Source organism: Antennarius striatus, chromosome 8 (genome assembly GCF_040054535.1).
Source record: "Antennarius striatus isolate MH-2024 chromosome 8, ASM4005453v1, whole genome shotgun sequence".
Taxonomy (NCBI): domain Eukaryota; kingdom Metazoa; phylum Chordata; class Actinopteri; order Lophiiformes; family Antennariidae; genus Antennarius; species Antennarius striatus.
Window position 1 is genome coordinate 19,886,708 of NC_090783.1, and position 25,408 is coordinate 19,912,115.

General features: G+C 39.0%; 2 protein-coding genes across 4 annotated transcripts; one reads left to right on the forward strand and one right to left on the reverse strand.

Annotated features, from left to right (window-relative positions):
* The first annotated feature begins 1,406 nt into the window (after positions 1–1,406).
* On the forward strand, positions 1,407–13,699 carry fip1l1b (FIP1 like 1b (S. cerevisiae)). Of its 3 annotated transcripts, none has more exons than XM_068322179.1 (20): positions 1,407–1,657; positions 2,065–2,119; positions 2,514–2,580; positions 2,686–2,798; positions 3,243–3,307; positions 3,471–3,578; positions 3,678–3,808; positions 4,363–4,481; positions 4,903–4,956; positions 5,926–6,025; positions 6,351–6,501; positions 6,623–6,704; positions 8,251–8,306; positions 8,509–8,698; positions 9,191–9,337; positions 9,846–11,636; positions 12,924–13,066; positions 13,224–13,285; positions 13,370–13,483; positions 13,601–13,699. In XM_068322179.1, the coding sequence occupies exons 1-16, from the start codon at positions 1,579–1,581 to the stop codon at positions 9,988–9,990; spliced, it is 1,662 nt and encodes a 553-aa protein (XP_068178280.1). In that variant the 5' UTR covers positions 1,407–1,578; the 3' UTR covers positions 9,991–11,636; positions 12,924–13,066; positions 13,224–13,285; positions 13,370–13,483; positions 13,601–13,699. The 3 variants fall into 3 exon arrangements, with proteins under 3 accessions (XP_068178280.1, XP_068178282.1, XP_068178281.1); XM_068322181.1 differs by having other exon boundaries at positions 9,849–11,636; XM_068322180.1 differs by lacking the exons at positions 12,924–13,066; positions 13,224–13,285.
* Positions 13,700–20,211: 6,512 nt separating this feature from the next.
* On the reverse strand, positions 20,212–25,358 carry chic2 (cysteine-rich hydrophobic domain 2). Its single transcript, XM_068321886.1, has 6 exons — positions 25,211–25,358; positions 24,637–24,691; positions 24,240–24,395; positions 24,085–24,141; positions 23,936–23,995; positions 20,212–23,471 (listed from the first exon to the last, which is right to left on the reverse strand). The coding sequence occupies exons 1-6, from the start codon at positions 25,345–25,347 to the stop codon at positions 23,421–23,423; spliced, it is 516 nt and encodes a 171-aa protein (XP_068177987.1). The 5' UTR covers positions 25,348–25,358; the 3' UTR covers positions 20,212–23,420.
* Positions 25,359–25,408: the final 50 nt, after the last annotated feature.

Here is a 25,408-nt window from a genome sequence, read left to right on the forward strand (position 1 = left end):
TGTATGTATGTATGTATGTATGTCTGTATGTGTGTATGTATGTATGCATGCATGCATGCATGTATGTACGTATGTACAGTATGCATGTATGTATGTATGTATTTATTACATTCCTCTTCAAAGCGGTGAAGTAGTAGTAACTGTCAGTGTTTGTGTGTTCATCTGTCCGTCCATCCATCCATTCGTCTGTTCGTCCGTTCGTCCATTCATCCGTCTGTTAATCCACCAAATATCTTTGCAACCGTTGCAGACAGAAAGATGAAACAAAAAGCACATTACTCGGGCAGAAATGGGGATGAAAATGAGAAGACGGCCTTGACCTTGACAAAACTAGGTCAAGGTCAAATTTTAACTTTTGTACACTCAGGAACTGGATAAGATAGAAAGATGAGGGAGACGGCCAGTGTAAGTAAGACCATAGATCAAAGCTACTGCCTTGATCTATGAAAGTAGGTTTGAGACCTAGCTTTGATCATTGACCTATGCACTTTGGCCTTTCACTCAAGGTAATTTTTAAATGCTGATATCTTGAAAAATGTGTGTATTTTTCGGCTATTTACATCTATTTTATATCCAAAAACTCTTTGAGTCGATCCACTGGACGTTAAGAAAGTTCTTGAAGACATTTCGTCTCTCATCCAAGAGACTTCTTCAGTTTTGGATAACCATGACCTGGATGACTGAGAACCTACACTGATATCTATTTTATAGAAAGCTGTGGCGAAATTTTGAGGTAAATCTACTTGGGTTATACCGTCATACTTATAGACCACAACATTCCACTTAATTCAAAATAACCAACTAATACTGTATGATGTGTTGTTGTGTACAATTACCCAGGAGTACATAAAATTAGTGTACTAAAATCAGTACTTTTACACATTTTCTTAGGGATTTTTAATGTATAAACAGCATGTGCTGTGCCTGTAAATGCCCTACATGTGTTACTTTTCCCGTAGTGACTCAGATTATTCTCCCTGACCTTACAGTCCCTGTAGACTGGACAAACGGACATTATGTGGATGCTTCATATGCACAATTATTTACTTTGTTCTGTCAGATATCTTAACTGATATATGCTCTTGTATTTTGAGGTTGAATGATATATAACATGCGTTTCAGGTAAATTGGCCGTTCCCAAATTGACCTTAGGTGTGACTGTATGTTTGCGTGTTTGTCTGTGCCTATATGTGGCTCTGCGGTGCCCTGGCGTCGAGCCCGTAGTGTTCCCTGCCTCACGCCCCCAGACGGCTGGGATAGCCTCCAGCACCCCCCCGACCCGCGAAAACGGATGAAGCGGGTTTAGAAAATGACAGAATAATATATAACGTATGTTGCCCTCACGGGGGCGCTGTGGTTTATAGAGCAACACTTTGAACTTAAGGAGACGACAACAATCTCTTCCGGGTACATACAACTTAGCATATGTTAGAATTGAACATGAAGGCATAATTTTTTCTTACAAATCGCGTTTCCCCCTTGAAGTGAAACGTTAAAAGAAGGTGCGTTTGTCATTCAAGAGTAGGTTTTTTTTAATGAAAGAGTTCTTTCGTTGTCTTTGTTCGACGTTAAGGCAACATGTCTGCAGAAGAAGGGGACAAAACCAGCGGCGCTGATGCCAGTGCTGGAGACGAGGAGGAGGAATGGTTGTATGGAGGTAAAATATTCAATTAAAAGATCAAATTTTCGCAGTTGCAACTCATCTGGACCGCACCAGAAACAGTTACAAGCAGCAGTGGATGTTTTTAATGTTGGTAAACTTTTAACCAACGTAATTGTCTATAATTATGTGAAGATTAGCAACGGAGTGAGCATAGATGCTAATTTAGCAGCGCCTGTTTATCATTTGAGTGCATCGACGTCTTGTAGCGACAGTAGTATAAAAATAAAATAAAAAAACAACAACATCGAAAGATGCATCCGGAGATTATTAAATTCAAGAGTCCATATTAAAGTTTAATAAACACTGCTGAAGATTTCTGCTGAATTTGCGTTTATAAAGTTAAAGTTTATTATCCAACGACTCAACTATAGCTGTTTTACAGTCATTTTATATTGTTTCAGATGAATCTGAGAGCAAAGATGAAGAGGAAGAAGCCAAACTGAATGCTGCAGTCGGGTATAACATCTGTTCCCATCCATTTCAATAGCATTAACTTGATTAAACTATTTTAAACGACACCATTCACCAAAGTTTTTGTGAATGTTCATAAATCAAATAAGTGACCAAAGATTGTTATGTTGTAAATTTCTTTAGATAAGCTCATCAGAAAACCGTCTCTACATGAAGGTTTATACCTCTACCTTCTCGAGATGAAGAGCCAGTGTTAAAAATGAAACAAGGTTTTTCTCACTTTAAGCCCCCAATTTAACATTTTTTTAGCCCTCATACAGGATGTATGATGAAACTGGTCTCTCTTTTAAGGTCCTGGTGATATTCATAAATGAATATTAAGTGTCTGAATATGTTTATAATATGTGTCTTTATTTCTAATGCTATGTTCTGTCTATAGTACACCAGCTGAAGCTTCAACAGAGGAAGCTGCTACACATCCTATGGGGAATGGAGTGGCCTCTGAGGTGGGTCACTCGCATACACACATTTTTTGTCTTGTTCCTCCCTCAGTATTTCTTCTGTCCCTCTGACAACTGCTCATGTCTTTTATTGTCCATCCTGTCTGTTAGACAACAGGCGAAGGTGCTGGTGAGGATGTAGACAGCGACAGTGACAGTGATGATGATGATGATGATGTCCGTGTCACCATTGGAGACATAAAAACTGGAGCACCACAATATATGTAGGTTTTATACTAATAGTGGTCTACTGAGAATAAACTAACTCTGTGTGTTTGTATGTACATTTTTGTCTATTCTTGAAATTGGTCGAACATGTAAAACACTTTGCATATGATTTTATTTGAAGCGGTACCAAAATACACACATTTATAGTAGCAAGCCTAAGTGTTTTCATCAGAAGCCATACGTTACGTTCAGGAACATTTAGAAAACAATCTTGGAAAAAGAAATCCTAAAGGTTTTACGAAGACCCATACTCCCAAAAAGGTTAATGGATATTCCTTCAGTTGTTTTTTTTGTGTGCTGCAAAACCAACCACCAAACAAACAGACATGGGAAAAAAGACAACACCTGTGGTGGATGTTAGAACTATAACTGGAGTTAATCTTGTTATTGTACACACACATATGATGCATATGACAAGTTTGGAATTGATTTCCTTCCAGACCATATGGAGCTCCACCTGTCAATCTCAACATAAAGTCAACAGGCTCCAGACCGTATGGACAAGGTATCACTCTTGAACTTCTTGCTGTTCCCTTTTGAAAAGCAGTGGGTTTTTTTGTTTTGTGTACTATTCTGCTGTGTTCTCTGAAGAATATCCAGACCATTGATATTATTTGCAACAAGTATTTGATAAACTGTGTGAATCTTATGTTGTTGTTTTTAACTAGGAACCAAATTGAAGGGAGTAGACATGGATGCACCTGGAAGCATTAATGGGGTTCCTGTGCAGGAAGTAGAAATGGAGTCTTTTGAAGAGAAGCCTTGGAGAAAGCCAGGTCTGTCTTTGTAATGCTGCAGAAAGATGTTGCTGTATATTTTTAGGCATGTTCTGTATTTCAGACTATTTTATTGACTGTGTGTTTGTGTCCATATAGGAGCCGATCTGTCTGACTATTTTAACTATGGTTTCAATGAGGACACATGGAAAGCTTACTGTGAAAAACAGAAGAGGTTGCGCATGGGCTTGGAGGTGTCCAACGTCAGCTCAGTGACCAGCAAGATCACTGTGAGAGACCACGCTGTCCTTAAGCATGTATCTTGCAGTTATAATCAGAGCACTTTGTCAACTTCTTGAATAGATAAGCCTTTAACAAATGGGATTATAAAATTTGTTCCGTTTACCCGTCCAGCATTCTAACTATTATGAAGAGAATATAAAATTAATGCTCCCTGTACATGCTGTTTTACTGTTTCTCTGATGATCTCACCCTTGTCCTGACATCTTACTATTTACCCTGTAATTAATAGGGCATTAACAAACCTAAACATATTTTAATTTCATACATACCTATTAGCTTTTTAGAATGCTGTGCAGAAACTGCCTTCAGCATCGTAGGATTTTATGCAATAAAATGCTACTACTACACAAGCCAAACGGCTTATAACCATCAGCCCTTTTTTTCCAGATGTTGTTGATGTTGCAAATAAGATGAAGGTGGTGAAGTCTTGTAATTACATGTCCAAAAAAAAAGAAACTAAACAAGCTAATAAATAAATAAATCACTTAGCTATCTTTACTTTAGATGATCACTTTCAGCAAATATTTTGTCTCTATATAAGGTCCAGCAGGGCAGGACAGGCAATGAGAAGGACTTGTCCAGTTTGCCGGTTCACACCTCAAAGCCAGACTTCACATCTCCTTCAAGCTTGTACAAGTCCGCCATCACTCAAGTTACCAGGTAACACCTCTTATCTTCACTCAAGATGTCTGATAATATGACACACCTGCAGTTGCCAACAGAAGTGATGTGTGCAAAACGCCACTAACTACTACTTTTTTCACCCAAATGCTTTTTGATGTACATTGAAATAAAATGAAGTCGATGGGAAATGTCAAATGTATATGGATACATATGAAAATACATATGAAACACATCAGGCTGATCTGTGTGATAAGTCTTTTTTTTAAAATAGAAACTGCACATTGAAATTATCTTTGTGTTAAGCTCATCATGTTCAGGAAACAGACCTGGTTAAAATAAACCAGTGGTCCCTGTGTTTAAAATAGGTTACCATCCTATGAGCTGTATTTGTATGTGGGTGTGAGGGATGATGTTACTCTCATTTCCTTTACCCCTGTCCTTTGTTTCAAAATGGTAGGATCTCTCCCCCTCAGTGGACTGGCCCTCCTCTTCCGGACATGTCGTATTATACGTAAGTGGGTCTGTCCTTGTCCCTGCATTGTGGAATGGGACTGATGGGGAAATGTATAAAAGAGCTAAAAAGGGGCCTGACATTATTCTTGACCTTGACCATGACTGTAGAAAAACTTTTGGTGCTGTCTTCAACCACCAGATATACTTTATGGCCCATGTGTACGTCTTTATGGGGTCACTGATCTATTAGCGTCATAAAAAGTTGACATAAATAGGAGGTTATGACCACACGTTTGCTAAATACAGCTCGCTGTTTCGATGACGTATAAACTGGGAATTTTTTCAAATGAAGAGGTCATTTTGCAACGCTTAAATTGATAATTTATTCTCTCGATATAAACATTCTTAATGCTAGAATAATAACAGGACAAGTCTCGACTTATTCTTAAATGCTTTAAAAGCCCCGCAGATCATGTTAATGATCCAAATGTCTGAAAATACAATCATTGTGATGGTTTTAGTGACTCGTTTTATGAATATCTACTGATAGAAAATGAAAACCTTTTTTGTATTGTTTTTCAAAGTTATTGATATTGACTTAGATATATAAAAGATATATGTAGCAGATATTAGCTTTTTGCACATACATTGGTATTGATGTGTTAGGGTTAGGGTTGATAGGGTTAGGTAACATGAAGTTATACAAAAATGGTGAAGTAGTTTTTAGGTTATTTTGACAGTCATTATTAGATACATTTTTCCTCAAGGCAAGTTGATTTGGGTAATTTAAGATGTCCTCGGTCAAAGTTCTGCTGCAAGATTGTTAAAGTATTTATACCTGAAATAATCCATCTGTTGTTTGGATGTGGTCGTAGTCTTATATTTGAATTCACTGACTGTATTGTTAGACCTTATTGTCTCTTTGATATTTGGTTAATGTACGCTGTTGATTTTCATACCTTCTGGAATGGAATGATGTGAATCTGAAGGTGTCATTTTATCTTTATTTTCTAAATTAATTTCCCAGGAAAACGAGTGGCACCATAGATGTGATTGGCGGGCAGACGGCCACCATCAGCAGGGTTGAAGGGCGACGCAGACACAATCTGGATGGCAACAACATCCAGGTGGGCAGGAGCGACACACACTTTCCGTCTGAGAGCACTCTGCGGCCAGTTTGTCCTCCTTTACTTCTCCCCACTCTTTCTTCCATTTCCTTCCTTACTTCCCATTTCTCAACCCAAGCAGTAAAAGAAGAGGGCCGTCTATGCAGGGGTCTGCTCCTTAATTTCAGCCTATTAGGCTACTTTTAGGCTTTTTTTAAATTTTTTTAATTGAGCATGAGTTTACAGTGATAGGGGTGATCGATTCTTGCTGGGCGATTATCAACAGTATTTTTACTTGAAATTCCAATTCATAATCCATAACTCTCCTGTCTGTTTTTTTTTGCAGGTGATCGCTGAACAAACAGATGCTGAGCCAACTCCAGCTAAGATACCTGCCTTCTTCCCTCCTGGACCACTTCCTCCTAACATCCCACCTCCTCCTTTCCTTCCTCCTCCACCAAATGTTAGCGCTGCACCCCCACTCATCCCTCCACCCAGTAAGTTCCTCATGAACTTTTTCTTTTGTAACTGCTCTTGTTATATCTAAATTTAAGAAACCATTTCATCTCATTCTCTGTTTGCTCCTTTTGATCTTTATGATCTCTTTCTCACTTTTAGGGTTGCCCATTACTGTCCCTCCTCCTGGTTTTCCTCCTCCACCCAGTGGGCCCCCACCTGCCATCATTCCCACTCTGGAGAGGTAACACACATGAATACAAATGCTAAAATAGACACTGCCTCTTCAGTACACATTTACCTGCTCTGAATATTCGGTATTTTTAAGTACTCTCACTAAATCGCTTGACACTGTAAAACAGCTGATGTGTGAAGCACAGAATCAAGTTGTCCACTTTTTTTTTAACGTGCAGCCAAATAATAACACAAGGACATTAAGTATTATTCATCAGTCATTGAAAACTGCCAAATCAAAAAGTCTATATTACAGCTTTACAGAAAGTTTTGTTTCATAAAAACCACGGCAATGTGACTCAGTTCTAAGTAGATATTTTTGTTGCATAATGACCCATACAAACATAATATGTAAATATAGACATATAACAGGAAGAACAAGAACAGCTGGAACTTCTAGTGATTTAGGCCCCACGCGCAAATGAAATTCACTGTTTTGATGATGGTGGTCACGATATAATCCGTAAACGACTTCCCATACAAAGCTGCTTGATGGATAATACAATGGTACTTTACTAGAAGCATATGGCCGTTAGTTTTTTGCATTTTCTCCTTAATTAGGCCAACAAAACCCACTTTTCCTCCACACATTGCAGGTGCATCATCTGTATTTAATCCCCCCAGGGCAATGCATTTTTACTCTCAGAATTCTTTCCCGACCCATTGTGATCCCATGTATAGCAGCCACATCCAACAGCTCCTCAGTGACAGAAAGGTCCGACTTCACGCTTCTAATAGAAATGGATAGCTGCGTTGTCTCCACTTTCATTAAGAGTTAATGAAGAAGTTATGTAGCTTTGTGTCTCTTCAGACAGCTGTGTTGCTAGATCCTCTGCTCGTTCCTTAACTCGGTCTGCGATGGTGTTTCCTGATAAACTGACATTTTTAAAAGTCTATATCTGGTTGTTACACACCTGCTCACAAACCTTAAGCATGCACTTCTCAAAAATCCACCCTCTGAAAAAGACTTGGGAAATTTCTTCAGCAACAATATAGTTACTGTAGCTTTTACTGCTGCATTGTTTTAAGTTGCAGACTTAACATATCCTGCTGCAATCGCAGTTTATGTTTTAATTCTGGCATAATTTGGTGTTTTTCTTTAAAGCTCACAAGCATACTTAGCTCTATTTGGTATTTTCTATTCTTTGACAACCACCACTGCTTCACAACGCAAAAGACAAACTTTGAAGCGTGAACATGTATTCGCCTTGCCCTCTTTCTTGAAAAAAATCTGCGTCAACTTTTCTCTTTATGGACATTTTGGAATCATTCTATGTCCTTCTTAATTCCACTTGTTTGGAAATTTGCATCAATACGGAAACACTGCAGTCCAGTGGTGGGAAGCTGTTACTTCATGGGCAACATAAATGGCATGCATCATGGGAAATGTAGTTTATGGTCTTATTTATTTTAAGACAATTAGACCTTTTAAGCTCTCGAGAGTCAAATAAAATGATGTGGCCAGCCATGTTTGTCCCGCAGGCCTTGAGTTTGATACATGTGCTGTAGATGAAAGACACTCACCGCAACCTCTTGTCTTTCTTCTGTTTCCACAGTGCTCACCCTGCAGGTTATGATGGACGCTCCGTACCTTCCTACCCATTCCCTCAAGGTGTGAAGCTTAGTTGTGTAATCTGCTTTGAGTGACTGACATGTAAACAAAAATATTTGGACAAATCACAGCAATTTATGTGAAAACAGAATTATGGCATTATGACCCCTATATTACCTGTTCATCAGACAGTTTGTTACATTGCTTGCTAATTATTGTAACACAAAATATGTCATCAGCTATTGTCTGCTACCCTTTTCAGGTGCGTATCCTCCACCCATGGCTGGAGGTGGGCCTCCTCCTTGGGCCCCCATGATGGATAACTCTAAACCTTGGGACTACTATTCCCGTCGAGATGACAAGAGAGACAAGGAGAGAGACAGACCTCGAGAGAGGACACATGAGCGGGAGAGAGAGAGGGAACACAGCCCCTCAGCTATTAGTTACACCAGGTAAAGGAACTTGAAACATCGCATGTTTGCCGTCCTGAAGGACCCCCTGTCTGAAGTCCTTCCCAGAAGTTTCTCCTTTTCTTCCCTGTCAGGGTTTTTGTGGATTTTTTTGTCAAAAGGTTTGAGGTTCTAAGGGTAGAGATTACTCTGTACAGATTTTAAAGTCCTCAGAGGAAATTTGTCAAGTGAATTTGGGTGAAGCAAAAGAACACTGATATTTCGAGGTTATTTTGTGACTCTGGCAGATATTGTGAGTTGAGGTCTTGAAATGTGGGTTTTTACTATTTTGTAAGTCAACATTTTCTGCTGTTGTTGTAACTTCCCTGTAGGAAAAAAAAATCCAAGTTCCACAAAATGTTACAGAAACCTATATTTAGGCAAACAGAGGATATATTTGCCATGAGTATCATATTAAACTTCAACTCACATTGTAAATTTTGTCCATGCACTAACGACAGTGAAGTTGAACCTCTTGTCCTTTTGACTGCGTAGTGACGAGGAACGCTATCGTTACCGTGAGTACCAGGAGCGTGGTTATGGAGAAAGACATCGTGACCGGGCGAGCAGAGAGAAAGAAGAAAGACACAGAGAGAGGCGACATCGAGAAAAAGAAGAAGGACGACACAAGTCATCTCGCAGGTGAATAAAGAAAATGCTCTCTTAAAAAATCCTTTAATAAATAAAATGAAGCTGTAGTAAGACTGGTAATCAGATTGAAAAGAAGACAAACATCTCAGCAAGTTTATTTATATCGATTTATAATCCTCTCATTTATAGTACATAAAATAGCGCTACATCAGCAAAATTGTCATTCTCAAAGCCCTCACATGATATGTAGCTGAAATGTAAGGATTGTAATAGAACTTTATTTTGTCAGTCAAATGTCTTTAGCATGAATTTTCGACTAGTGAGAATTTTGCTAGCCGTATAAAATCATTTTAAAACAAATCAGCTGCAGATATCAAAAGGAGTTGTGGACAATCACGTTAGAGTAATTAGCTCACCGGCTACAGCTCAGTTAATGTTACCAGCTAGGAAGAGAGTCCACGTTTGTCGTCCACTGAAATGACGATAATAATGACATTTGTATAGTACCTTTCTTAACCCCAAATCAATGGCCTATCCCTCTTCTCCTCCCCACCTTTAGCAGCAGTAGCAGGAGAAGACATGACAGCGAGGATGCCGACAGTCACCGGAGACACAAACACAAGAAGAGTAAGAGGAGCAAGGAGGGCAAAGAGGCGAGCGAGGAGATCAGTGCCGACCAAGAGAACCAGGAAGCCATGGAGTAGAGATCAACACCTCCAGTTTGTCCTCCCTCTGTCAGCCTGTCTGTTTTTCTGGGCCTCCTACCACTAAGATGAGAAAGAACAAAGGGGAGAAGATGAAAGCATGAAAACCAGGAAGCGGCACAGTGATCAATGCCTCCTGTCACTCTCATCTCCATCAATCTCAATTCTCTTTACCGATGTCATTTATCGTAACCATCAGTTTAAAAAAATGCATGGAGAGGAGTTCCTTTTCCTTTTCCCCCCATCTTTTTACTTCATTTTCGTTCCAGTGGCTGGCTGACATCAAACATCAGTCAGTTTATTACTCCTCAGTGTTTCTGGAACATGTTTTCACCATATATTCAGGAGTATCAGCAGATTTAGCTCTTTCAGTTGCTTGTTTGTTGTCATTTTGCTCTAATAGTGTAGAACAGTTTATGTTTAGAAAAAAATACTTTAGGTGAAATGTATATTTGTGACTTTTCCAGTAGTAAATTGTTCAATAGTAAAGTCTTCACATGTTAGTTTTCCAAGGATTCATCATTTTTCTGAGGAATTTCTCTTTATGAATGAAAAATATGAATGTGTTAAAAGATTGAGTTCTTGGTTGACTAATGACTGAATGGATGACGTAGACAAGATGTACCTAAGTGAATTTTTAAAAAAATCAAAACCACACCGGTCATACTGTCTGGAAAAGATCTTTATAAAAATCCAATCAGAAATGTATTGTAATTCCTTGTCAAACATTACCACAAAGAAACATTTTTGATGATTATCTTTCCTCATGTAAAAGATTTACAGTGCTTTCATAACACCTCTAAAACTTTACCACGAAAGCTTATTTGTGACTATAAAACATTAGTTTAATAATAGTATTGTCTATTTACCAGTACAGTGTGAAAACATTTGCTATGGTTTTACATTAACAGAAAAATATAATGTTAAAGGAGTACTTAAATACTGTATTTTTATTTGATACATGCCCATTACAATGCATTTCCTCCAAATTTTAGTTACCGAATAGAAAATAAGTTGTTTACTTAAAACTTTGCCGAAGGTCACAGACTGATCAATGACCCCTTGTACACATTCACACAAAAGCATATTGTAAACGACCACAAGCCAGTGCGGAAAAGTTCCAGAAAACCTAAAATCTTTTCAGATGTTTATTTTATGACATGTATACAGTGAGCAGTATGAGTGTCATTATTGGCTGAGGTTGGGATAATAAATACCGCTTTCAATGTTATACTTCATGACTTTGACTTATTAGAAAGAAAAAAAAATTCCGACATGAAACAGCAAAATTTGAAAATCCTATATGTCAAAAGAAAGGTAAATCTAGTACTGACTAACTGCATTCGAGCCCAATTTAAAGATTATGACAAGTTTAGCATAGAGCTTCCACTTCTGTATTTGAGCTGAATGGTGCATTATTTCCTCAAACAGGTCAAAGTCTCTCGTTTATCTCTGATTAAACAGACGGTGAATTCCAGCGATGGTTGTGTTAAGTGGTAGTGAGAGAAAAGATGAGCAACAGTAGAACTAGCTGCAGGATGAAGTGTGTTTCTGTCGTTTTGCTGATTCTGCTTTCATGTGGACACTCGGTTCCTTTAAGTGACTGTGAGACTTTGGTTAAACCAATAACTCCCAGCAAAGAAGACGTAAGTACACACATGCCTTACTTTGCATCTCAAGTGCCTACTATTCAGTCCATCTGATAAAGATATTTAAATGTTGTGTTTCTGTTTGTCTTTCATCTTGTAATACTAAATACAAACAGATGAATTGTTTGGACTAAATGAATAGAGGTGTGTCTTCCCTTGTCAAAGGATGCGGAGCATTATTTAACCAGCTCCTCATGTTAAATGAATGCACATACTCTTAGTGTGGATTGCCTAAAAGATGTGAAACTACAACAATGGCGTACCAGAATTACGCAGTTTGACAGATAAGGCCGTTTTCAAAGGAACTGACTGCCCTTTCTACAAATCACGCTTTCTTTTCAACTCAGTGTTTGGGTTCACAATTCCTGGGTGATTGCTGGGGGTTTTTTTAGTTGAAAATCAAAATATTTTGCTTGTAAATTCGAAAAACTTTCCTTGTGTTTTTTGAAGCAGCTATGTAATACGGTGTGAAATGCCAAACCCAAACGCACTATTCAGTACTGTAGGAAATCCTGCCTGTGGCCATCAAACCATACAGCTCCTCACTCTGGGGTGGTGCAGGAGCTGCCTGGACTTCAGTCTTTATGGCACTTCCAAGGCACCCCTGAGCCAGGCACCAAACCCCCCACTGCTGCAGAAAAGGAAGAAGAAACCTACAACCTACTTTATTTGTCCTTGAAGGGAAATTATTTTTCCACTCTGCTTTTTATATTAACACATGTACAGGTATATACTGTATGCACAGCCCCCTACACACACACACACACACACACGTTCACACACAGCACTGCCAAGGTACCCTTGAGGAAGGCGCTGCTTCTTTATAAGTTATATTGGGGGTATACCATGAAGGAGTTGGCCAACGCTCTATCTCCCATCTGCGTGCTTACAGGCCCCCTGTGTGTGTGTGTGTGTGTTTAACATATCACGTGATTTTATTTAGTCTGTTATTTATTCTGATATATGGATAGTATATTGTAGTAAGTGATTTTTCTTTGCTTCCTTTCATATTAGCTGGAGCAGTGCAACTCTACAAAAAGCAATTTCCACCTCGGGGATCAATAAAGTATTCTGATTCTGAATAGTAAAAGCCATTAAATATTAATTTGCAATATTATGACTGATAAATGTTTTCTATTTTAAGCTTTTTGTTTGCACTTTTGAATGTTCAGCTCTCCTGGTCTGTTTTGATAAAATTATGTGATAAGAAACAATTCCATGACCTTGCAAAGGGTTCAGGTCCAAAGGTTAAAAACCATTCTGTGTACTGTTTGTATTTTCCAGATGTTGGGGAGTTGGCTGTACATTGGTGGCAGTTCTAATATCCCAGGGAGCCGGTCCCTGGGCCATCTTTTAACCAATGTCTGGATGAACATTAGTGCAGTCCCCCAGACCAACATCCTCAATTTCATTCAGACACATAGAACGTAAATCCTCACAAACCACACAGTGCTGAAGGCATATGTTTGTTGTCATTTTAATAATTTATAAAATTCACCCTTTATAAATATACAAAACACACATGTTGTTGTAAAGATAGTTCTGTACTGAATATTTCTGATAGCCATTACTCTCTCCTCACAGGTACTTCCAGTGTGCGAGTTTGTCTTTCAATGTGACTTTTGAAAATGGCACAATGCTCATTGGTGGGTGAAATAACCCACAATGAATTGTCTTCAGAGCAGCATTCTAAAACACTCATTGTCATTTCCTTTTTGCACGTTTATCAGAACAACCTTTCTACCTAAAGGACATCTTCCTGACAACTGACTGTGAAGACTGTCTGGTTGTTTATGAAGAAATAATTTCTGGCAAAGACAAGTTCACTGGCCTTTTTCTTTTCAGTAAGAAATATATACTCATCAGTCCAAAGATTAGTAAAAGACCCAAACTCTAGGCTTTAGGTTTATTAGGTTTTTTTTTATTTTGAATGGAAAATCTTATGACATCTTAATTTCTAGGTAGGAGACAGACTGTCTCACCTTCTGTTCTGGAGATGTTACGAAAACAAGCAGAATGTCTTCAGATGCCATCTCCTATAATGACGGACCCAAACTCAGGTGAGAAGTTTAACCGATCTACACATGCTATACCTTCATAATATCACACAGAGATGTTGATTTGGGACTTTTTAATGTTTATGTACGCAGAAAAATGCCCAATAGATGACCTTCTTTCCGATGGGCTCAGTGACTACAATGCTCTGCTCGAGAGTAAGATGGGACAAAAGTTTGCAAGAGTCCTGGATACATTTTTTGATATATTTGTAAACTGAACTTATCATTGATCATTGATCATTCTTATCCATCTCAAAAATCATTGTACATGACAAAATGCTTCATTTTGACACTTTTTCCATTCATAAGTGGAGGTCACATACCTTTATAGACTAGTTACCTGAAGAATGTCTTAAATTGCTATGCTTCTTATATACTGTACATGTTTTAATTAAAAAATGTTCATTTTAATATTTAGCAACAAATTTACAAATGAAGTCCAACTCTTATACACATACAGAAAGCAACAAGAATAAACTGATAGCAAACCAAGACCAAACATATATATATATATATATTAAAATGTTTTGAGAAAGCTTTTCCATGTCTTCAGTGATAATACGTATCAAAGTCTGTTTTATAAAAACAATATTGAGCAACAGTTGAAATTTTATTGCCCAATCAGGGGGGCGGCAGTGGCTCAGTGGTAGCACGGACACCTTATGATCAGACATCGGCAGTTCGATTCTCGCTCCCACCAGCCATGCTCGGAGTGTGAGCTGACAGCGGGAGGTGTCAGCTCACCTCCTGGTCACTGCCGAGGCGCCCTTGAGTAAGGCGCCGTCCCCCCAAAAGCTGCTTTCTTTGGGTACACCCCGAAGTTGCAACCCATCACTCTGCCTCCCACTGTGTGTGTATTGACTGCATGCTTACAGGCCCCTGGTGTTTGTTGTGTGTTTGTTTCAGGGGCCTGTACTAACAAATACTGCACTGTAAAAATGCATGTTCATACTGTAAAAATGCATCAGTAAAAGTAAAAAGATAATTTCCCCAAGAGGGATAATAAAGTTGTGTTTCTTCTCCTTCTTCTTCTTCAAATTATGAAATTGTTCCACTCCGTATGCATCTGCAGTTGACACAATGTACTGGATAGATCCCAAGAAACAAGTAAATGTCAGGTGAATAAAGAATTTACACATTGTGGTGGAGCATCATAAATCTTCCATGTTTGGCTGTTTTGATTGGCTAAGTATTGTTTTTCACAAAAATGCATCTTGCAATGTTGAAATAAATGGAAAGAGTGATGAAGAATGCAGTTCCTCGGTTGAATTTCCCCCAAAATTTAATCAGCTCTTCAATGGCACCAAAACACCACAACAACCCAACAAAATCAAACAGAAAACAACTGTGTGAACAAATACAGTCACAAGATTGTTACGATGAAATGAATAACAGATGAAGACTTTGAAATCAGTTTTAAATTCTAGACATGAAAACACAAATATCTCATTTGTGTCACTGCTGCATCTTTCTGCTGTCTTTTTGAATATGATCCTGTGTACCTCTAGCTTGCAGTTCATTGTCATCGTCCACCCTCAGCAGACTCTCCAACTTCATTTCATAAGTCTTACAACAGACATATTTTGCTGTTGCTAAGAACAGATGTCCCTTGATTATAAAATCAGGACGGCTGAACATTACCTACCTACGTGCCATCCTGCCCCCCTACTATAATTATGTAAACAATGGAGTTGTGAAATGTTCTTCTAAAGTTCACCAAATTGAGCCAATCACATTCAGCGCACCACTTTAAGTTGAGGCTCACAAAATCAACTTCATGCTGCTCTGAGATCCAACTTCTTTGGAAAAGAGTGGAGTAATGATGGGGTTTATTCATGTTGCTGTGGCTTTGATCGGTCTTCTATCAAGAGGACAGTCAGCACCTGTGACCAACTGTGAGAATATTACCCAACCTATTGAAATCCAGGAAAATGACCAGGTAAGACACACTGCATTCTCATTTTTTCAATGCTGGAACTTTTTTGTTTGTTTAAAATCAGTCAGTGTCATGTTAAGCAACTGAGGTAGACACTGTCTGTTTCAGGTGGTGGGCAGGTGGATACTTTCAGCAGAAAGTACAAACCTCATAGATTCCAAAAACCAGACAGAGAAGCTTGTGGAAAGTGCCTGGGTGAAGTTCGCTCCTGAAAACGACAGCGATGACCTAAATATTTTTCATTATCTAAAAATGTAATTTTAAACCCACATATCATGTAGTGTCATTTAAAAAAAAAAAAATTCATTTATTCCAAACTACAATAATTTCAAATGTCCAGTAAGTTTTTTTGTCCAGACTTTAGATTATTTTATCACACAGTTTAATTGTTAAAATATTCTATTCATCAAAGGCATGGCACCTGCTTTATTGTCAGAACTAAGATGACTTCGATGAAAAACAGCACTATCGTTATGGGTGAGCAGTATTTATTTAACATGTTAAACAAACATTTTGACTCACAAACGTATTTGGACCCTGTGTTCACGTATTGCACACTAAGGTATGTTTATGCAACCATGTATCCGCAGTTAAATCCATCTTTCTGACGACTGGCTGCCCCGATTGCCTCGTTCACTACTCAGAAGGCATCTATCAAGGAAATGACTATCGTGGTCTCCAGCTCCTGAGTAAGACTTGACATGCATAAATACTCACATATAAAATTAATGTAGCAGTTTTACATTCAAAAGAGTTTATGAAGTACTTTCAGAGAGTGATTTCAAGATTGACTTTCACTGGCATCAGATAATTTACTCATCAGATTAAATGTCAGATTAAAGGTAGTCTTACTATCTGATGTGTACTTTTATTTGCAGGGAACAACAACTTTTTTTCCTTTACCTAAGATTTCACAACTGCTTAGGTTAATCTTTCAGAAGCGGATGGGAACAATCTCTAGACTGAGTCAGTCCATCTCAGTCATCCCTACAATTGCAGACCACTAACACAGCCAGAATGCAAAATGAAGAGTGTAGTCTTCTAGTATAAATAAAATACACGATATTAATGAAATAACTGAACTTACCGTACATGAATACACAATAGATATGTCCTGTTGCACTGTGTAGTCCCTTTAACTATACTGTTTCTGTCTCTCAGGTCGGAGAAATAAGGTGACTGCTGAGGAGCTGCAAGAGTTTACCAAGCAGACAGAATGTCTGAATTTACCCCCACCGGCTATCCTGAACCCAGAAAAAGGTACTGGGATTTCTATATTTAATCTGGCTACAAGATTTTAAATTCGTGACTGTGTTTGTCAAATATGCTATCCCTTGAAACTGTAGAAATTTGCTCGTTCAGTTTTACTTTTGCAGTGCAGGTATGTACATTATGTTCAGCATCAAAATTCACAAATTTCACATCAGCTAAAAAACAGGAAATATAATTGTTTCAGTCTTCTTAAAATAAACTGAATACAGGATTCTTTATCTCTTTATTTCTTTGGAACATCATGGTTGATGACGTTACACATTCAAATTACATTCAATAGACTAACTCAAATGAATTAATTCTTCTATACTTTGCAGAACTGTGCCCAGATATGCCTCCCTCCCATGGAATATACACTCTTGATATGTTTGGACCTGGACCATAGAGGCTTGGATATACAGTAGACATGATATACAGTACATGTTCATATAAACAAATCACATGTGCTGTGATTGATGCTGTGTAAAGGCCATGTCGGTCTAAAGCGAATAGAAAGATGACGGAAAAATTACAATATCAAATTTAAAAAAAACCATTGTGACTAATGTTGATTCAGTTTGTCTGTCTTTAGTAGTATGAGCTGGAAACCACAGCGCTGTGGTCTGAATGTCACCTTTGAGATTTTGTAAACCTGACAGAATTATCTGACTCAAAGCAAATAAACCATCACTGTGCAAGCTTTCTTCAAAATAGGACAGGAGACTTGTAAACAAGTGTGGACTCTGTCATCTCAAGTTTGGCGTGCCTCTAAATGTTAATGCACTACTTGCGTGGACCAAAAAGTATGGAGTATGAAATGGTTGCCAGTTCAGATCCTGAGCACCGCCGAGGTGCACCTCCAAAGACAATGCACTTCAGGTTAATTGGCTGTTCCAAATTACCCATAGTGTGTGACGCACACAGACGCAGACAACAGATCACACAGAATTGTCCCAAAAGCTTTGAAGGTCGTTCCTGTGTGTTGTAGCAAAACTCAGACAAACCTTCACCTCATCACACTTTCAAGGATGTCATGGTGTCATTCAAATAACGAAGCCACGAAGCCATTAATCTTTGTTAAGATGAGCGAGGCCTGAACATCTGTAGAAATATGCAAATTATATTTAAATGAAGTCTGCATCTGACATTCCCCTCAGTGCATGAACAGAAAATTAGAAAGAGAAGCACAATCCAAAGAGAAAAAGAAGTGGTTCAGCATCAAGAAGTGGATGTGAAGAGGGGGATCACTACCCATCACCAAAGTTGGGCCAAATCAGGCAGGGGAACAGGAGAAGACAGGCTCATCCCTTGTGAACGTACAGTCACCGCAAATCTGAGTGACACTGCTCTCTCAGGGGCGGTGTATTGAATTACGTATATTTATTTGTATGTGTAACTCACAACAAGCGTGTTTATACAGTAGCCTGTTCACAAGCGAATGAGTGAGGTACATGCGAAAATGCTGTGTGTATGGTACTATATGGTTTGAAATCTTTGGAATTTAAAATATAGCAGTATATTGAAGAATAAGAATAAGAATGATACTTTATTTATCCCAGAGGGAAATTATTTTTCCACTCTATATATTTTTCCACAAGTAGATATGTAGGCCCCAGCACACACATACATAAACAACAGTAGTGTCTGTATATATACAAGTGACTCACCCTTGAAGCACATGAGCCAGATGTTATTCCTGTTATGTTGATAACAGGTTCACAGACAGCTTTGTGCATTTTCTAGATTATCGCATTCTAAAATATGCGCTAATGCCAAAGAAGTGTTCTCAATTTTATCACCTTGACCAAAGAACACATTTAGTCTACCAGTATGGCTTTAGCTACATGATGAAATTACTACTTGTTTGTTGACATTTCTTTCCAATAATGGAATCATTTTTATTTTTTCCTGTTATCTGTTGTCTGAAACCAAATTACCACTAGTTACAATTAGGGAATTCAGATTACCCTCACCTGAACACACGACGTATCTAACAATGGGCTACAGCAGCACAAGACTACACCGAGTGCCACTGCTGTCAGCTCCGAAGTGGAAACTGAGGTTCAAAACAAATTGGACAATAGAAGATAGAAAAAACATTGACTGGTCCGATGATTCTAGATTTCAACTATGACATTCAGATAGAAGGGTCAAACAACATAAAAGCACGGTTCAATTCTGCCTTATTTCAAAAACTCAGGTTGGAGGTGGTGTAATGGTGCGGGGGATTTATTTTGTCACACTTCAGGCCCCTTAGTAGCAACTGATCGTTTAAATGCCACAGCCTACCTGAGTATTGTTGGTGACCATGTCCATCATTTGATGACCACAGTGCTCTCATCTTCTGATTGCTACCTCCAGCAGGATAATGCACCATGTAACAAAGCTTCTATCATCTCAAACTGGCTTCTTGAACATGACAATGAGTTCACTGTACTGTACAATTGCTTCACAGTCACCAGATCTCAATCCAAGAGCACTTTTGGAATGTGGTGGAACAGGAGATTTGCATCATATACAGTATGTGCATCCAACAAATCTGCAGTAAATGTGTGACGCTTTTGTGTCTGTATGGACCAGAATCTCTGAGGAATGTTTCCCACACCTTGTTGAAAGTGTGCCACAAAAATTAAGGCAGTTCTGAAGGCAAAAGTTAGTCCAACCTTTTACTAGCAAAGCATTACTATTGTACTATTGTAGTGACTATTGTAGTGATTTTATTTTTTTCATCGTAACTATTAATGTTAAACCAATGATGATGAGTTCAGGGGACTATGCCCCCCCACAAAAACTTAAAATAAGCCAATATATTTAATGTAAACTTACTAGTTTGAAAATATATTCAGTCACTGATTTCTTCACTGCTTTGTACTTGTTTTCTCGTAAGGTCTGAGGAGATGACGTCTGTTCAGTTTAAAAATTGTTTTGTTACTATAGGTCATATTTCTAGTTCACAGCTGGTACTTCTAGTCTAATGACTTCGTCTTTGCAGCAGGTTCTGCCACCTTCTGCACCGCCTTCCTCTTTGATTCTTCTAGTGCGCTTGCCATGAATCTGTCAGGCGAAATGCTACATTTCTCATTGGTCTAAATCATTTCATATTCATCCAGTCGCCAATCTGTTAAACACTTTGAAGTTATTTGAGATTCCCGAGAGTCGTGAGAAATTTGTTGCGAAATGGCGCCGATTTGAGATAGTGGATGACAGCAGTGAAGGTATTGTTCTCACCAGATTTAGAATATTCGAAGACTTCATCGATTTGGATTAAAATCCAAGTGAAATTTGCTGATCAGTAGAAAATTGCCATTTGTGGAAAAAAGACGACAAATTCCAGGATGCCCATAGCCTTGTTTATTACTGTACATACACCTGCTCATGAGTCATATATACATATCTTTCTCTCCTTCTCACACACACACGCGCACACACACACACACAGATTATATAAAAGGACTCATTGTGCAGGGTTCAGTCACAGTCTGAGATCAATGAAGAACACTTGCATCTGCATAAACCATGCACACACACACATACTCACACACACAAGCATCTGCATATGGTCTTGTGCCTTAGCTGACTTCGACCAAACCGCAAACATACAGAAGTGACTAAAGAACCAGTAACCAGCCCTGTGCTGATCAAGTGAATTTTGGGTCTTTTAACACACACAAACAGTGATTGAGTTCTCAGGTCCATTGAATATGTGGTTCTTCAATTATATAAGATGACAGAGATCATAATTGGGGAATTTTAAGTTTCAAAACAAACTCCAAATGAGTCATTTTACATTTATTAAAATAACATGAAATCTGTATGGTAGGATTCACCCCCTGGTGTAACTTTGAAAGAACCCTGATAGTAATTTTTCCAAAGCTACATTTTGTTGTTTGGCTAGTATGATCCCCTGAGAGTGACTTGTAGAAAAACCAGAGGTGAGTAACCCAAAACTGAGACGATCTGGTCATCTCGTTCTTTTTTCATATAGAAATCAAGAAGTTTCTTGATAAGGGATAATTATCATGATACTGTATTCACAAAGGCTTTCCGTTGCTGCACTGATTCTCCTCCTACTTTCTAAAAAATATTTGCATATTTGAACATGCTGACAGTAAAACTTGTAGGCCAAAACTTGTAAATCAAAATGGGCTTTTAGTTAGCTGAATCCAAACTGAGCTCACAACAAGACTTCTCCCTCCTATCTTATTAAACCTGCATTAATTAACACATCATTAAAATACATATTAACAACTAGAAGATGGAAAGAGTACTTTGAAGAGTTGATGAACGAGGAAAATGAGAGAGAACAAAGACTAGAAGAGGTGGCTGTTGTGGACCAGGAAGTAGCAAAGAATAGTGAAGTGAAGTGAGGAGGATGAAGAGTGGAAAGGCACTCAGTCCTGATGATATACCTGTAGAGGTTTGGAAGTGTCTAGGAGAGGTGGCAGTAGAGTTTCTGACTGGGATGTTCAACAGGATCTTAGATAGTGAGAAGATGCCTGAGGAATGGAGGAGAAGTGTGCTGGTGCCCAGAACAAGGGAGATGTGCAGAGTTGTGGCAACTACAGAGGAATAAAGCTGATGAGCCATACAATGAAGTTATGGGAAAGAGTAGTTGAAGCTAGACTAAGGGGAGAAGTGAGCATTTGTGAGCAGCGGTATGGTTTCTTGCCAAAAAAGAAAAAGAAAAAAAAAAGAGTACTACAGATGCAGTATTTGCTTTAAATACGTTGATAGAGAAGTACAGAGAAGGCCAGTGGGAAATGCATTGTGTTTTTGTAGATGTGGAGAAAGCTTGTGACAGCATGCCAAGAGAGGAACTGTGTTATTATGTGAGGAAGTATGTTAGAGCGGTGCAGGACATGTATGAGGACAGTGGTGAGGTGTGCTGTAGGTGTGACAGAGGAGTTCAAGGTGGAGGTGGGACTGAATCAGGAATCAGCTCTGAGCCCCGATGTTTAGACACCCGGTTGATAGAGAGAGCAATGCCATCAGTTAATGGGCTAAAATGACACTAAGATGCTCAGAGCTGAGCTGATTTGTCATTTTGCATTACCAATATAAAAATACTAATTAATGTAGCTTTAAACCCACTTTCCTGATTTGGGAGTAGTTCTGTTTAACCCGGTGCAGTTATCAGTGATCCTGCTTCACTGTACATTACCTAAAACGGAATGACCCAACACTGTCAGTGAACCAAGAACTTAATACAGTGAATCAGATTACACAGAAAACACAGGAACATTTTCATAAGACTCAGATCCACAACTTGAAATACTTATAAGTCAGTCCTATCAGCAGATGCGGAAAAAAGGCTCATGTGAAGGTGCTCTGGAAATCCGTTGTATGCTTTCATGTTTAAACATGTCCATAAAGACAGAGTGGAAACAACCATTAAAGGCAGGCACATATTACTTAAATGTGCGCTAGGATTTATAAATAACTACTGAAAAAGTAACAAAATCTGATTATGGCAAAAGGAAATGTGTTAAAAAAGAACTAATTTTACAGAGTGGAAATTATCTCTTCATGCCTGATGTATTTTTTGGTTATTTCTCTCAGACACCCAAACAAATAAACATAAACAGTTTTTTCAAACACTGACTGTTTCACTTTCATAAAAAGTTAATAAAAATCGAGACACTTAAAAACAAACGACAAATAAATGCGGCCTTCTTTCCAGGTTACTCGTTCCACTGGGACCCGAAAGCAATTGGTAGCAAGGCAGCCTTTGACCTGGACATACTGTATAGTAGTCAAAGCCAGTTATTCCAGGTAAACTGTATGATATAAAGACCCATCTGTACTAAAGAGAGTACAGTCAGAGTGTGTCACTAGATTAGGCTGACGCACAGTGTACGCAACTATGAAAAAAAAAAAGTCCGGCTGCTGATAAGAAGAGTGACAAGTTCCATCTTTCTGGTCACTGGCATACATTCCTGTAAGATAAATCTGCTCACTGCTCACTAATTTGGATGAACTTTCTTTACGAGTTCCATATGCTGCTTCCACAGGGTCGAGTGGTGACTTGAAACAACAAGTCAACTGTTACAAAAAGCCTCAGTTTTCTCTTTTGTTTGTTTTTTGTAGCAAATGAAGTTGATGGCATGAGAGTAGGTAACGTGAAAATGTTCAAATATTTTTGTTATAGTGGTCTGGCTGTGCTCGGTAATACAACATAATAGCGGCAAAATTCCAGTTGGAGCGCAAAGAACTGAGTTTGAGAGTTCAGTTTCCAGCTCTAGGTCCAATATCAATAACGGGTGTTTCTCCCAAAGAATCAGACAGGCTGGTACCAGGTAGCATGGCCTGAGAATATGCCAGGTCATGGTTCAATAGTGAAATAAATCCAAAAATGTGTGATGGTTGGAATGCTGGATATGTAAACAAAAGTATTGAAGGTATGAGAGGAAGAATGGGGGAGGACTGAGGCTACCTTGTAAACAAAAACATAGGGAGTATTTGGGGAAGTGTAGCTATTCAGAGGCTTTACAGCCACAAAGATGCAGCAATGAAGGTTGAAAATCCGCCTCAGTCGTGCTAGTCTGGTCTGAAGATGGGGATCTTAGGCAAGAACTCTATTAAGATTACCTGCAGGGGGAGAAAAAAAAAAACCTGTTACCTCCATAGTTGTAATCAATTCTATGTTTTTGCAGCAGTGTGATCATATTGATACGTCACCCACTGAACATCGAACAGATTTTTCCACAATGAATATTCGCATAATGTACTCCTAGACAATTATCGTGACAAACAATGTTTCCCATGCTGAATGAGTCACTGAGAGTGACCTTAAACTTAAAAGAACATTTCCAAACCAACATTAGTGAAATACGCAGACTCTTCATTCATTCTTAATGAGGCTTTGACATTGATACTGCAGAGGTCCTGACATAGGCGGCACTGTCACTTCAGTTTCCACTTGCAACATCTCTCCTCTTTTATTGTATAGCACTGTGCAGTGGCTATACCTCTAACATGGCTTTAAATTATGTTATCAGCTACTGCAATCAACCTTCCTACATTGAAATAAAATCGACTGAAGAGTTACTCACATATTCCATCATGTTGTTTGTTTCACACTTCCTTTTGCTTAATCTCCAATGCAAACACAACTGCAAACAGAGTCCAAAAACATGATCTTTTTATATGACAATCCTTAACTACTAATATAAACACACCAAATAATGACAGTCCAACTCACCTTGTGGTAAAGTCTGCTGTTCTCCCACTCCAGAAGTTTTTCTATTGACCGTCTTGTCTGGAAAACAGCAGTGGTATTAGCCATATTAGCCATTTCTCTCGACTTTAAATTCACTTTAGATATTGTTAGTGCTGAAACACAGATAAGCATCTTACCCTCTTGCTGAGGCAGACAACAGGCCACAAACTGAAGCCCAACGTGCAGCAGCAACACAGGCAGCCACACAAAAGCCATCGAACGTTTACGGGCAACGTCTTTCTTAGGCAGCTGTTTACGCGGTTGATACTGGCTTTGAATTCCTCTGGTGCCACCTGAGGAAGTGCAAATACAACATATAGTTAGTATAGTAACATATATTGTGCTCTGATAATGTGCTGCAGTTGGAATGTGTTATGTGCGGCTTGCACCAATTTAATCAATGCAAGTATTTTATCTGATCAGATACGACATGCAATAGAACTGTTTATTTTATGGTATGGTATATGACATATGTATATTACACACACACACACCAACATTGAATTAACTTGTAATTAAAACATAAAAACTCACTTTTCCTGTAAGTGCTGATGGAAATTCTGACTCAAATTTATTACTAAGTCCAAACCTGTGTAGATCAGGGGGGGGGGGGGAAGAAACAAACAAACAAACAAACTTTAATATGAACTGACTGCATGCTACGTGCACAAATCACTTTTCATTTTAAGTTTATAAGTTTATCAGATGGACCATCTCGCAATGACAGCCCTACATCGTCTTCACAGACGCATCACAAGTGTTGATGAACATGGATCGTATCGGTTTTCTCTCAGGAGGGGAGCTTGACTCGTTGCTGATCGTGGGTATCGTGGACCAGCTGCCTACGTGGGGCATTAGCAGATCACGTTGTCCCACATACAGATGACTGAATAAGTAGGAAGTGGTGCAACACTCAATCTTTACTAGTGAGTAATGAGTCTGTGTTAGCTTAGCTCTGAGTTAGCTTGATGCTAACTAGCCCGCTGGCTACCGTGGGTTCCCAGCGGTGCTAACTCAGCTAGCCGCCACTTGTTCACGGACACCGCGGCTGCTAATCGAGAGTAAACAGTTCTCTTCCCCGGGACTGATCGTAACTTCAGCTGCTTACACAGTGACGTGACCGGACCCTCGCACCACCACCGGGTCCGGAGCGTACTTGAGGAGCTGCTCTTCCGCGGCCCTGTCCTCGTCCTCCTCTTCCTCCTCCTCCTCCTCTTCGTAGATCTCATCGAAGTCCTCCATCATCGCACGACGCGGCCCCGAGCTTCCCGGGAGGGACACGGGGAGAGACACGGTGCCGGTGAGC

Coding starts and splice junctions, on each gene's coding strand:
- chic2 (XM_068321886.1), bottom strand. CDS start 25,347: ATGATGGAGGACTTCGATGAGATCTACGAAGAGGAGGAGGAGGAGGAA. Junction 24,692..25,210: donor GGGTCCGGTCACGTCACTGT/GTAAGCAGCTGA, acceptor TGATCTACACAG/GTTTGGACTTAGTAATAAAT. Junction 24,142..24,239: donor TTGTCTGCCTCAGCAAGAGG/GTAAGATGCTTA, acceptor GCTGTTTTCCAG/ACAAGACGGTCAATAGAAAA.
- fip1l1b (XM_068322179.1), top strand. CDS start 1,579: ATGTCTGCAGAAGAAGGGGACAAAACCAGCGGCGCTGATGCCAGTGCT. Junction 4,957..5,925: donor CCGGACATGTCGTATTATAC/GTAAGTGGGTCT, acceptor TTAATTTCCCAG/GAAAACGAGTGGCACCATAG. Junction 6,026..6,350: donor TGGATGGCAACAACATCCAG/GTGGGCAGGAGC, acceptor TTTTTTTTGCAG/GTGATCGCTGAACAAACAGA.